Genomic DNA, 14,559 nt, shown 5'->3' with positions numbered 1-14,559 from the left:
CTTGCAGCCGGGGGATGACTCTGATTTTGCTCCTGGGTAAAAACTGCAATGATGTTGGGATGGGGTTACACCTCAGACAACGGCACGGTATCCTACGAGCTTCGAGGCGTGGACCTCCCTCTGTGGGACGATGAGAACTGCACCAAAAAAAATGGACACAGACAGCTCAATGCTTTGTGCTGGCGGAATCGCGAATAAGGATTCCTGTGAGCGGGATTCAGGCGGTCCGCTGATTCTTGAGACGAATTCGCAAGACATCCTAATCGGCCTCTCGAGCTGGGGTCCGTCTCCCTGTGGCTTTGACGGCGCTCCTGGTGTGTACGCGCGCATCTCACATGCTCGCCAGTGGATTGATTCCATTGCTAACGGGACCTGCCTTGCGTAGGAGAAACGTTCTCTTTCTTATGCTGAAGAATCCTTAATTGGGTTGGTCAATAGTGCTTGCTAGGGATCAATTTTTACTTACCACAACTAAGAGCTCGAACTATATTACATGTATACATGTATGTACAATACAAAGAGTGACTACGTTTTACAAACCGTCATATGCTACACTACAGGGTTCAGTAAACAATACAGAGAGGGACAACGTTTTACATACCGTCATATGTTACACTACATAGTACACAACATAGTACAGTAGTAGTAGTACCGTAAAATGATACACTACATAGTACACTGCAAAGCTCAATAGTACCGTAGTATCTGGTGCTAATACTGATATTTAGAAAAGTTTTATCTTCTGCCCCGATGATGACTGGCCATCTCGATTTCCAAGGGTGCTGCTTCACCGTGCCATGAACTTCGTGTAGGCTTCACGATGAAACCTCCACTTTTATTACTACTGTAGACCGTATTAATATTTACGTTGTAAAAATCATGCTTGATAAAAACACAATATCTTTTTTCTAATTACATTGAAAAATGCGTTCTTTGTTTTCCTTATCTTTACCATAAGTGGGTCAATTCCATCAATTACACCCACCAAGTCAACGTACCCTTTTACCTACCTTGCGCTCAAGATACTTTTCAATGTCCAGTATTCCTTCCACGCCCAAGAGCACACTTAGCGACGATGTCGTCGCCGTGGCTCAGCAACCGCGAGGAGTTCAACCACAGTCAAAGCAGCAGGAGCAACAGCAACAGCAGCATGGCAAGCGGTGAGCTACTGGGCGAACGCCAGCCTCTGCTTGGACCGGGAAGCCCGGGTACGCGCACGGCTTCCGCTCTCTCCCCCAGCACAGGCCGTACATCCGACCGGTTGCGACGCAGCATCCACCAGGGCGAACACCACCGTCGCCAGTGCACCGATATTTTCTTCCTGGGCTGCCTCGCCACCTACTGGATCGGAATGGTGGCGCTAGCCATCACTGCCTTCTCTCACAAGAGTAGCGTGAGCTTCGCCCAGGAGATCAAGAGCGGAGTGGACTTCCAGGGCCAACCGTGTGGACAGCATCAGTTCGTTTACTTCCCAGACTACAAGACCAATCCGGACTTTGGCTTTTGTGTGGAGAGGTGTCCTCGCAAAGATGGCGAGATCATGGCGGTGCATTTACCTTTGGAGACGGGGAAAACTGTCAATGGAACGCGCGCAATGCACCAAGTTCAGTTCACATCGTACGCTACGCATCGATGGGCGTACGTGTGTGCACCGACGGAAGGTTCGTGGGGGGATTGAAAGTGATGACATTGTGGTGGTTCTAACCTTTTCTTGGTTGATGCAGTTAATTCGGAACAAGTGATGATCCGCCAATTGCAAGACACGTTAGGACGCTTTGTGGGTGCACTTGGAAATGTAAGGGAAACGTGTCTCACCTTTTTGTAGCTTCTATTAGGGTGCTGACGCTGTCCGTTACAGTGTTGGCAGGTGCTAATGATCGCAACAGCAATCTCGCTATCGACTGCGGGTCTGTATTTGGTGCTGTTACGGTATTGCGGTTGCATTAGCGTGTTGTTGTCGACGGCAGCGATCGAATCGACGCTCGTATACTGCAGTTACCGGTTACTGCATGCGGCGTCGGACCCGTTATCGTACGAGAATGACCCAGTGATGTTGAGCTCCCTCCAGATCAGCTCAGTCGTCATGTGCTGTGCGGCCGTTCTGTTCTTCCTGTTTGCACTGGTCAACATGTCTCGCTTGCTGCTTGCTGGCGCCTTTATTTCCCATGCAGCACGAGCGTTGTCCCAGTTGAAGCGACTATTAGTGCTCCCCTTCATCTCCTACGTGCTGCTCATGCTGCTGTTTGGCTGGGGAATCCTCGTGACTGTCTGCATCTTCGGAGCCGGAGAGACTTCGAGTCGGATCGCGACTATCTCCGCCACTTCACCGTCGACGATCCGGGTGGTTACCGAGTCGTTCGAAGTCAGTACGAAGCTGCGATGGCTGTTTCTCTACCATCTTTGGGGCATGTACTGGTCGGTGAACTTTGTGTTGGCAATTGGAGAGATGGTCACGGCTACGGCAATGTCGTTGTGGTATTTCGCTCCGGAGAACCGAATAACGGGGTTGAAGGAGTTTGACGAGCCCGATCCAGTGTCTTACTCAGCCCACACTACCCTCAAGTATCACCTCGGGACGTTAGCGTTGAGCTCGGGATCCGTAGCGCCGGTGGAGCACATCCGCTCGTTCTTCTTGTACCTCGAAAACAAGAACGAGTTTGATGCCAACGCAGTCACGGAGTTTGCCACCAAGTGCTGCTGTGTGAGTTGTGTTTGAGCTTGTGTGTTTGAAGATGGACGGTAGCTCTCACGTTTGGTGTTGCTTTGCGTTGTAGTGCTGCATTTGGTGCTTTAAGAATTGTCTCAAGTATATCTGCAAGGAGGCACTTTATGTCACTGCGATCCAAGGCACGAACTTCTACACGTCTGGAAAGGTACTGATTTAGAAGCGATATCTCCTAAATTTGTCACCACTGAAAAGGATTTTTTTCCTGCTGGTTTTGTAGTTGGCGTACACGCTGATTTCGTCCAACTTGATTCGCGTGGGAGCGCTCAGTCGTATCGGCCATGCGTCGGTTCTCCTCGGCAAGCTGATCGTGTGCACCACTACGGGGCTGATAGGGTGGTTCCTCCTTGAAGATGTACGTTGGACACACCTTTTTGCGGCAGAGGCTAAGTGGATTTTTAGGATACTCAAGACCAAATCTCACGCTGTAATTTCTGTCATGATAGACCCCCTCGCCTGTTCTCCCGCTGGTTGTCATCATGCTCTTCTCGTACAGCGTAGCACACGCTTTTATGACGGTGAGCTGCTTGTTGTGGGCGATAGAGATGCAAATTTCCGATACTGAAAAATTGTTTTTTTTCTGGGTGGGGACTGACAGATCTACGAGACGTCGATCAACATGTTGCTCATGTGCTTCACACTGGACGAAAACTTGCATGGCGGTCGTGGCAACTCGGCTCATGCGTCGGCGCCACTTATTCGGTCGGTGAACGATCACTTGCGACCCAAGTGGCAAACGGCCTTTTAGGAGCTCAAGAGCACCTTTTTATTTTGATCGCTTATATACCACTACATGTAAGTTACATGTAGATTTTCGCGTCAATACTGCAAGTTTCTGTCGTTGCGAAAGGTCGCAGCACATGGCTACATGTCCACTTACGTTATCGAAGCAACACAGTTTAACTGTGTTCCTTCGATAACACAGTTATACAGTGTTGCGTCAAGCGCTACGCCTTTTGAAGTGCCGGCCGAGTGCAGACCCAGGCAAGCCCCAGTCGAGCAATGGGCAACCGCGCACTGATCGGTAATACCAAGAAGCCCGCAGAAGTTGCATCAGTTGCCTTCAACAACGCTGACCACGAGGTTAATGCACATTGGGAGCCTATACCCACTGGTCGAATCCTAATGACAGCGTGCATAGTTTCCGCGTTGAATTAATAGAAGCCCGGTTGAGTGCTTCGAGGCTACAGTCCAGTTACTCGACAAAAGGCGCGATGCTCTCAATCGTCTCTGCTCAGGGATCCTTGCATGTATCTAATACATTGCCCAGCGCGAAAAAAGCATCTTTCGCACTCTTTTTCGCGACCAAGCGATGCTTTCGCGCACAGTCCAATTGTACCACAGCCATATTTTATTTATGTCGGTCTCCTTCGACGGCACGATGCAACTGACCACAAAGTGTCGCAAAACATGCGTTTTCACTCAATCAGTACCTCTCAGCACATTCTTCGTGGCATTCCATCTTCAAAACTACTGATTTGTGTTAGATCAATTACATTTACCACACCATTTCACGTCACAGATCCAGCCAACGCTCACACATTCCCGTTACTTCCAGGCCGAGGATACATCGGTCGCCATGACAATCAGTACACGCGCTTGACAACGGCCACAGCGCCTTCCTGATATTACTTTCCCGTTCGGATCGTGGAGCCGCTTCCGTTACGTCGCGCAGTCTGCAGGATTAACCTCAGCTGCCTATTTACCTCTCCAGGATCCTTCTTCTTAGCGTCGGATTTCTCACAGCCATGGAGCCTGCGCCGGCATCGCCGAAGCGCTCGCAGTCCGAACAGCGTCTGGACGCAGCAGAGAACGCAACCAACTTGCCGCATTCCAAGTCCATGTCTGCGCTACACTCGACACAGCAATTCCCAGAGCCTAAAGATGAAGAGGAGGAGGAACTTAATGCCACCGAGACACCCAGAGATGAAGACGCGGTAGTTGAAGGGCATCCAGACGACTCGGTGGCAACTCACTTGCAGCAACTGGAGCACAGACACGACCACTTTAAGGAGACGTCGCGTGCTGCATCGTGCTCGTCGCTACACCGACACACGTCTGCGCACTCTCGAGTCCATAACCCCTTACGTGGAGATACAAACCTCAAGATCTTTCTGCCCAGTGACAGCTTGGCGCTCAAAGCCATTCTGTCGCCGAAGAACGCGTCCAGGACAGCGCAAGAAGGCGATCCTGAAGCCAAGACAGACTCCGGTTCGTCCAATCTGATCGACAAGTTGCTGTTCCGCAACATACCAGCGCCCATGACCCCCAAGAGATCCGTCGGCAGCTTCGTAGAAGAAGATCTGGACGCTACAAACGTCGTCCACATGAACTCGAACCTGCCGCCGCCGCCATTCGCCAATATGTACGCGTGCGAATCCTGTCGCGAGGACATTGGCTCTCTGCTGTCCAAAGGCCGACACCACTGTCGCAACTGTGGTGGCTCGTTCTGCGCCAACTGCACGACCAGGACGATCATCGTGCCCTACCAAGCCTACCTGACACGAGGAGAGTTGCGCGTGTGCGACGGCTGCTATCACCGTATCCAGAATTTCCAGAGACAGGTGAAAAGCACGAGTGTCACGTGGAGTGGACTGCAGCCGCCGCCCAGCAGCGTGATAGTCCGGGACTTTGAGCTGTTCGAGGACGAAGCGCCCGTGTCGATCTTCAACTGCGCGCTGTTCCTCGAGACGACCCCGTTTTACGGACACCTGGTGCTGACACGCAAGCGCCTGTGCTTCCAGAGCTACGTCGACGGCAAGAAGCGTAAAGTCGCGTACGCACAGATCGTGTCGCTTCTGAAGCCGCAGTTCTACTACATCAACGGGCTGCAGGTCAAGACGAAGCGGAAGGAGACGTTCTTCCTGGCCGAGTTCAACGGCCTGCGCGATACCTGTTTCCTCCGCCTCGACCAGCTGATTCGAGCGTACCAGGAGGCGAGTAAGCGCAAAGGTTCGGGGCCAGGGAAGTCTCCCAGCTCCAAGGAACTGCGCAGACAAGCGCTGGACCGCAGACGCTCGTACAAGTTGATTTCCGAGCATATCGTGAGTAGCGGGACCTCGGCCAACGCGCCTCTGCCGTCGACGTCTGCGATTTCGACCGTGGGGTTCATCGATGAAGACGACGACGACGCAGATGTGTCTTTCAGTGAGGACGGAGGAGGCCACACAGACGACGGCAGGTCCACAGCGAGTGACGAAGAACCGTTCGAACCGCTACCTCCAGACCCGCTGCTGGGGAAGATGACGGTGCTGCTGGACTGCGAGCTGCGTGCTGACGTCAAACGCGTCTTCGATCTGCTGTGGAATGATGGTCCCGGGCAGGAATTCTCGCACTCGAACATGGAGAAGGCTCGAAACATTGACATCGACATTGAGTCGTGGAAGCCTCTTGACAAGGCTGACGCTGTGACGGCTGCGGAGGTTCGCAAAGGGTTTGAGATCTCCAAGGAGGACGACTACACGCTCTACCGCATGGTGCGCTCGCAACACCCTCCCAAGACCTCGTTCCCTGGTCTCCCGCCCTACGCGGGATGCACTCGAACCCAGCGATTTCGTCTGGATAAAAGCTCCAACGGCGGAGACAAGTGGGACCGCTTCGTCATCACAGAGCTGAACCGGATGAGCAAAATCCCCTTCAGCGACTACTTTGAAGTGGAGATGCGCTTCGTTTTCTCTCGGGACGGCAACAATTACTGCCATGTTCAAGCTGGTTTGGTGGTGAATTTCCTCAAAGCCACGTGGTTCAAGTCGCAGATTAACTCGTCGACGCGATCCGAGTCTAAAGAGGCTCTGGAGTCGTGGGCGAAACAAGCGATCGAGTTCCTGGAGTCTCAACGGAATCGAGTCGTGCCGCTCTCTCCGACGCTCCGAGCGCTATCTGCTGACAGTTTTAACGAGCTCGAGTCGGAACCAGGAAGTGCCGTTCATCCAGTTCTCAAACGTGCTGCGTCGGGTGCGACGCCTACTCTGAAGCGTGTGAAAAGTGCAGGAGACACCGCACTTTTTAGTGCGGAGCCTGCTGCCTTGAGTGGTGTGAACCGCGCTCAAGCCCCACGGTCATTGGTGCAGTGGCTACTGTTGGGGTTGCTGCTGTACGGACTTTTTCTCCTTCGCGGACATCAGGCACAAACGCAGCAGCTCACTGATGCGACTACAAAGTTACTAGAACACCTACAAGAGCAGCAGAGGTTCATGCACGAACAAGCTCTGAAGCTACAACAAAGATGCGAAGGTCCGTCTGTTGAAGCGGCTTTGGAGACGCTCCAAAGGTTCGTAGACACCTCAACAAAGTAACCCTACTATCTTCAAGGTTTATTTACTACTTTAGCATCAAATTATCTTAAGTTAAAAACCTTTCGGTAGTAGTATCCAAACCTTTGTTCGGTGTCGAGTGCGGCATACTAATTTAAGGGGATGATTCTCAAGTGACGAAAAATTTCGCAAGTTTTTACTACGTACTGTAGTAGTAGCTATCTACTATTAAACGTAGTACTATTTAATAGTGGACACACCACGCACTTGATCCATACCCGCACCAAAATCGTACTACCGGTAGTACTACATAAATTGGTTTTACATGAAACAGGATCTGTCTGAAGCATGAGCATTTCATCTCATTACTGCGTTCACATATCCAAAAGTGAAAAAAAAAGTCTTGCATGGCAAGTGGAGGCTTAGATGGTGGTTGTATTTCAATACTTAAGTATTGAAAACGGACTTCTGTAGATCTTTCCGAAGATTTCCTAGCCCGCGGTTGGAACTACAAACCAAAGCTGTCACTTGCGAATCACCGACCAACCCGAAAGATGTGTTTTCGCATGCAAAAACCGGTGGACCCCACTCGCCTTCTTGATCGTGCATTGCGTAAATGTTTTCATGAAAGTGTGCGCACTGGAGATATCACTGCAATGCGGCAAAAGCTGGAAAAAGAGCCTCTTCGCGAACTTCTGATCGACAAACACCACTTTTCCTCGCAGCGGTTCATCCGGATACCAGTAAAGCTGTCCAGATGATTGACCTGCTGATGAATAACGAAGCTATCCTCGGGTCTCGTGATTTAAGTAAGCGACACGTACTGCTCTATGCCTGCCATCACGGCGTGGAGTGGGAGGTGGTGCAGCGTCTTTGGAAGTGGAATGCTGCAAAAGGTGGAGGGATAATCAAGTGGTCTCACTGTGACGAAGGCACCAACAGCTCTTTGGTTCTTGCGTGTCAGGGTGGACATACGCGTCTAGCGCTGCGTCTACTGGATGAGATTGATGTGGAGGAATATGCCAGGCAAAACGACCCCTTTCATGTACTAGAAGCAGCGATCAGTACAGATGACGAAATCCACGCTATGGCCATAGCGGAACATCCGAAAGTAATTGATGGCTTTCAAGCTCGAGATCATTTTCGCTATAAAGGCTTCTGTGGTTCCTTTCTGAGCCACACGGTTTCAACTTGCACAGAGGCAGCAATTCGGCACAACATGTCTGAGCTGCTTGTGCTAATGAATGGTTTAAACCACGAGAAAGTCTGCAAAGCGGCGTGGCACTTTACTCACAGACTAGTGATCAGGTCAGATGACAGGGAGCCTATAAAGCCGGTGATCCTTGGGATTGCGGATACCTTCCTGTCGGATTGGCGATGGTCTCAATCCAAAATTTACTTTCTTGTTCGTCAACATGGGTCAAAGCCTGAGATGGCAAGCCCAAAGCTGCAGTCGCATCTTTTGGTTCGCCTTCCTGATGGACCGTTCCGATGTGTCATCGAGTTCCTCACACCAAGAAGCTTCCAGGATGCGGCGAGGGACTGTGGACTTCTTTCTTCGTGTGCTTGTATTGACAGTGTGTTTGGCAACTGCCCCTGGCATATGTACTCACCAAAAGCCAACGACTACAATGTTTAAGCATTGGGTGAGGATTTTCTGTCAATGTTCATACGCTAGGTTTACAGTAAGAACTCCTTTTGTGGCATCTCCAACGGCATGTCTAAACGGTGGTTTTATCGTAGAAACTAGCGTGTTAAAGTTTAATTCGTTTAAACACTCAGGAAACGCCAGAAAAGCTAAAAGTAGGACTTATGTTATTTTATTAGCAGTAGGTATGTCACAATCGTGAGCGATCGTTGAACACAAATAGAAGAGTGGGTCGTTCCTGAAACCTCAAAATATCAAAGTCGTAGGGTATCAAATCGCATTAAGGCATTGTACCTGTACCGTGTTCTCTACAGCGCTTCCTTTTGCTGGGTACTAGAGTATTTAACAGAGCTATTCAAATGTAACACACAGCAGTACGTGCCGTTCGGTTATGCCACCGACAACGACAGGTAAGTGTATATGATGCGGCATGGACCAATTGCTTCGCACGTTGCTGGGCCTCGGACAAATTTGGCTACATGTAAATGGGATGAGCCGACCTAAATAAAAAGTGCATGATGTCCGTTTTGATTACGCATCCTCTGGACCATATTTGGGGTTTTGAGGTTTGAGGAGCGAACCAGTATAGATGGCTAACTTTCGGAGCCTCCATGACAAGATCACGTTTGATACATGTTTTGGGCAATAATTAAAGAGAGTGTGTCGTGCGCCCAACTCGGGCGAATAAAAGAGACGCTCGGTTTTTCACCTACCCCCACAATTTATCCGGCCAGAGTATAGCGTACACTCCGGTGTGTACCCGCCACCCCGCCACTCATTTCATTCAAAACAGGGGGCAAAATGCCAGAAGATCGTCGGGTGAAGACTGCGGTGAGACGTCCCCAGCGCCGCAACTTGTGTGTCGAGACCGACGCCGACGCCGACGAGGCGTCTGCTGCGTCAACGGGAGCGCTCAGCGACGAGGAATGGGTGGATTTCCGCCACGGATACTGGACAGCAACACGAGCGGACAGTCCCAAGCAGGGCCCGATCTGGGGGGGATGGATCATACACGCCGCCTTTCAAGACGACAATGAAGACGCCCAAGGACTGGAGGTGCTCGTTGCCCCGGTTAGAGCGTTTTGAGTTTGACTCATGGGAGGATTTAGAGAGCTACTTGGCCGAGTACACTAAGGGGACACACCAGATACAATAGTGCTATATTTTTTATTCATTAGGCATTTTTACCTGACTGTTGTACTTTGTTGAATCCGTAGAGCTTCCGTATCCACACGAAGAACACAGTGACTGCACGCAATGCCAAGATTCGCTCAACGGGGTCAAAGAAGCCGTTATTTCCAGACGAGTGGGTGAACTACGGCAAGACCTACATATGTACACACTCAGGGACGTACAAGTCGAGGGGTAAGGGGAAGAGGAAGCGTCTGCAGTCGCGGGCTATGAAGTGTGAGGCGCAGGTACGCTTGCACCTCAGCTGGTCTTAGTTGAACTCGGTTGGGCAATAGCGCCACGAGTTGGGGAGAGTTGGGTCGAGTTGGGACTAACTGTGTACGTGGTTCTGTGATTTCTTACTGCAGATCAATGCGTGTGTCCAAGTCGACGACGCTAAGGTCCCGACATTCATCTTGAGAATCACTTCCGCACGATTAGTGCACAACCACCCTGTGAACAAGCTGACGTACAACCAGTATCCACACGTGCGAACCGCGTTGGCGTCAATCTATTTACGAGTGGAAAATACTAAGCTATCGGTCAACACTCCGACACAAATTCGAAAGATTCAAGTGCTGGTGAGGATTTGCGTGTGGCGAGCGGCAAGACCGAGTAGGACGAGTTACGCGTAATGAGTGGTGAGACAACGTCAAGTGCAGTCGCGATTGCGGCTTCAGAGCTGGCAAGCTCCAGGTCGGACGCTGTACAGGTTACCCTGGTGGCCGCTGACTTGAACTCTGATACTGCTGAGTTGGGCTCCTGTTCTGCTGAGTTGGGCTCGGATACGGCTGAGTTGTGCTCGGATAGTACTCAGTTGGGAATCAAAAATGCCCGGTTGGATTCGAATTGTACGGTGCTGGCCAGACAGGATTGTGAAAAATCACAAAACTACTTTCCGAACCACAGAAGTATTGAACTAAACGAGGATGAGCCAGAAGTGTGGATTTAATGGATGTCAACGCTGAGTTTGAGCTACAAAACCCGCCAAAACCAAGGGGGGGGCGAAGCAAAAGGCCAAAGCCGTCGAAGCAAAGCGAAACCTGGCGATTGAGATGGTGCAGGAAGATATGACGCTCCATGAGTGCAATATGAACCTTGAGAAGGTTCGTGAACTACTGGACAACCATCCGACCTTCCTCAGTTCAAGTGAGACCCTGTTACAGTTCAACGTCTTTAATTTTCTGAAAAAACCGAAGCCCCCTATTGCGTATGAAATTTCAAAGCTACCTGCGACTAAACCGCTGATGCGAGAGGACGAGATTGTAAGGGTGTTTCCATTGGATCTCATTAAGAAGTGTGACCGCGAATCAGCGAAAGAGCAGAGGCATCCGCGAACTCGATGTAGCTTTCGAGATTGTTGGAGTGGGAGTGCTCACGAATGCGACGATCAAACTTATGAAAATTTGGCACGCTGCCGCCGTTGCATGTAAAAAGATCGGCAATGCCTTGACGTGAATCTCTACACTGGACTTTTCACGCCACGGAAACCCCAGCTTTCATGTCGAAGCCGACCCTACACTTCCGAATAAACTGAAGAAGATGGAATTCTGACCTCTCAGGTAAGGAGAGTACACTTAGCGTTTTTGTGACCGATAGTAGACAAACGTGTAAGCAGATAGAAGTGCTGGCTCTGGTTGGAAAGGATTTGATCAGTGGTGAGGTGATGCACAAGTTGCTGACCAAACTGTTTCTACCTGGTTCTGGCGATGTCGTATTCGACGTGTCCTCGTTGGGGGTTGTTGTGGATGGAGAAGTGAGCACCTCCAACGACGTTATCAGAGAAGCGCTTTCCGGAGTCAGCAAAGAAAAAATGCTGATTCCTGTCAATTGCCATGGAAACCACTGGTGCGCCATCATGATGGACCTTAAAGGCGGCACAGTGGATGTGTATGGCTCTAGCTCTTCATCGTACTTGATTGGTGTGCGTGCAGTAGCGCAGAAAATGATAATACTTCTACCTACAAATGTCAAAAACCAGCCCGTGTGCGAGCCTTTGAGTATGGCCTAGGTGTACAGACGGACAGCTACAACTGTGGAATCTACGTGTTATTGGCATTCGAGATGTTTTGTGGTGCTGAACCACTTGTATACTTGGACAAGAAGACACTGCAATGCCTTCGCTACCGGTACCTTCGTAAGAGTATGGAAGAATAAACGAGAGATAGTTTATTGGATCAATTGGCTCAATACATAAGTTCATCCTCAGTGCGTGTCTGTTGTCATAAGACTCTTCTTCAAAGACGAACTTAAGTAGTGTGGTGAAGTGCTTTCTCAGAAATAAGAGAATGGGCCTGACGCGGGGTCACTATCCCGAATCAGTGACAATTTCAAGTGATTAGAGAGGATTTGGATTGTCTGGCACGGATGCAAGTTGCCTGCGGCGAATTAGCCATGACGAGCGGCCCCCCGTATGAAGTGACGGTGGATCTGGTATGAGCGATGTACGAGAAGGCAAGATCCACCAAGACTTACCTCGGATCCACCCTTACCTGGACTCACTTAGATGGATATGTGGTATACTATATACGGGTGGATCGAGTGTGGATCCTATGAAGGAAAGATGGTAGGTGCCATCTGAAGGTGGATCTAGTAGCCACGGTTAACAAGAAGTCAAGATCCACCGCGAGGTACCCGGATCCCATAATCCTGAGTTCGGATCCAAGGAGGGAGGATCCCGCATAGAGGGGCCTGGATCCAGGGTATAGGGATGATGGATGCAGTGGATCTCGAACTTTCGTGGGACAATGGAGATCACAGACGGTTGCGAGATGATGTTGGATGATTGGAGAGCTCAGATCCACGACGAGTGTACATTCACAGTGAAGTGGATCCAAGCAACCTGGATCCGGATGAGTGTACCCATAATAGGGTGATGTGGTGTAGTGATTTCTCCGTAGTTGCGGATTATCACCCGTCGACAAAGACGTGACACCGCCCAAGTTGTTCAAGCGACGAACCCTCGGTCAGGTGATGTACGGAGACGCTAAGGTGCAAGGGACTCGACGGCGTCACCTCCGAGTTTTCAACAAGTATCGGATACGGCCCTATGTCACTGAATCCAGGCTGTCCTTATTATTAATAATGGACTGGCCGGATTCGCATTCAGCGGACCATCTACGGTACGAACCCTCAGTGGCGGTTGGGATGAGTTCGCGGAATACTCAGCGACCTTTGGAAGACACGTTCACCGTCTGGGACAGGGCGCGGACCGTTAAAGATGCTCATGCGACGGTGCAGACGACGCTTGGCATGCAAGAAGATCCATAACGGATCATTGTTCACTTGATATTTGTATACTTGATTAGGACTTCTTATTAGGAATAGACCCGAAAGGGTAAGCTTAAATACAGAACAGAATTTCCACTCAAGCACACAGAGCGACGTCCGGCTTCAAGGTAAGCGTCAGGTCAAGCTTGTTTGAGTGTGTTATGCCTGTCGGTGAACTCGAAGCTCTGTAGCGAGGGTTCATCCGGCAAGGCCAAGAGACTTTGTGTATTGGCCGATTATTATCGGGAGGTTTTACGTGACGGCTTATTGTTGCCTATTTGCACGACTGGGAGTGCTTTAATTGCCTCCCTTTTATTTCTTACAGCCGAGTGTTGGACACTCGGTGATCTCGTAAAAGGCTTACCCGTGCCTGGTACCCTTCCGCTGTTGGGACCACGAGGATTCAAAACACCTTCTAGCTTTGCTCGTGCTAGTAGCGTGTTCTTATTTTACTGGTTGGCCTATATAAGTAGTTTACAAGGTCCAGTTTGTCCCGGTGCAAGGGCAGAACTGGGGTCTTCAGGTCCGCCCGAACGATCGTTTACTATCCTAGTAGACGTATTGTTGTGGGAACATCCTAACTACATCTGTAGCTAGAGTTCACGTGGGATTTCCAACACCACACTACCAAGTGTGACGGGGTCACGCAGCACCTTGCGCTAGAGGAAGTTATCTTCCGAGAGTATACAAACTCTCAGTGAACGGCAGTTCACAGGTCCCCTCTTTATTTAAAGAGGGCAAAGTGACCTAAATAAGGTAGATTGTAAACTGAGTATATTTATAGGTAGGTTAAGTTTGGGTTTAATACAAACTATAAGCTACCTATAGAAATGCAATGTCGTTTGACCAATGGTTTGCTTTGAACGACCTTGGTACCTTGTACCAAATATACCGGGATATGACGTGTCATACACCTGAAGTGTGAAGTGTCACACTTCATGTAACCAGGGTACACTTAGGGCTACGTACCCCGTTACATGCAACTATAAACTGCAGAAAATACGATTTTTGATATCCGGATATACGTTTTGTGCGTATAGTTTCCGGACTGGCTTCTTTCAAATGGGCACCCAACTGGGTACGGAGCCCGGGGCTCCACGGAGTCCGTAAGGGCCCGTGTTGCGACGCAATACCTTTGAGTTTGTATACTCGGTTTGTGCAATATGATAGGTTAAAAGGCAATCAAATAGTCTATTTGATTGGATAAATGTCAATAAGGGCAATGGCTGAAGGAAAGAGGCCAGCGTCCACCCAACTTAAGATAAGCCGAGGGATGTGGTGGAGAGGTGGCCATGTGATGCCACCTCATATCCAAAACTGACGGCAACCACCAACTACGTGTGTAAGCAACATTTCAAGTACTTCTCAATGGCTGGTACTGCTAAGACTGGTGGTGGCCTCGAGAAATTTATTGGTAAGTCCTACACTATGTGGAAGGACAAGCTGTTGACTTACGTCAATCAGTTGGACCATCAGTACCAAACGAAGCTGTA

The 14,559-nt window shown here is 50.0% G+C and overlaps 3 protein-coding genes across 3 annotated transcripts; all 3 read left to right on the top strand.

The window, feature by feature from the left end:
• Nucleotides 1–1,059: 1,059 nt before the first annotated feature.
• On the top strand, nt 1,060–3,473 carry PITG_13635 (choline transporter-like protein; the record flags this gene model as incomplete). Its single annotated transcript, XM_002899782.1, has 7 exons — nt 1,060–1,661; nt 1,725–1,795; nt 1,859–2,701; nt 2,775–2,873; nt 2,946–3,080; nt 3,172–3,243; nt 3,324–3,473. 7 exons carry the CDS (start codon nt 1,076–1,078, stop codon nt 3,471–3,473), a joined length of 1,956 nt encoding a protein of 651 aa, XP_002899828.1.
• Nucleotides 3,474–5,052: 1,579 nt separating this feature from the next.
• PITG_13634 (uncharacterized protein) lies at nt 5,053–7,020 on the top strand (the record flags this gene model as incomplete). The annotated part of the gene is made up of 3 exons (XM_002899781.1): nt 5,053–5,826; nt 5,878–6,679; nt 6,776–7,020. The coding sequence occupies 3 exons, from the start codon at nt 5,053–5,055 to the stop codon at nt 7,018–7,020; spliced, it is 1,821 nt and encodes a 606-aa protein (XP_002899827.1).
• A 715-nt stretch (nt 7,021–7,735) lies between these two features.
• PITG_13633 (uncharacterized protein) lies at nt 7,736–8,279 on the top strand (the record flags this gene model as incomplete). The annotated part of the gene is made up of 4 exons (XM_002899780.1): nt 7,736–7,787; nt 7,875–8,089; nt 8,180–8,212; nt 8,253–8,279. The coding sequence occupies 4 exons, from the start codon at nt 7,736–7,738 to the stop codon at nt 8,277–8,279; spliced, it is 327 nt and encodes a 108-aa protein (XP_002899826.1).
• Between the last annotated feature and the right edge of the window lie 6,280 nt (nt 8,280–14,559).

Source organism: Phytophthora infestans, genomic scaffold (assembly GCF_000142945.1).
Source record: "Phytophthora infestans T30-4 supercont1.29 genomic scaffold, whole genome shotgun sequence".
NCBI lineage: Eukaryota > Oomycota > Peronosporomycetes > Peronosporales > Peronosporaceae > Phytophthora > Phytophthora infestans.
This window is presented reverse-complemented; position numbering and strand designations above follow the sequence as displayed.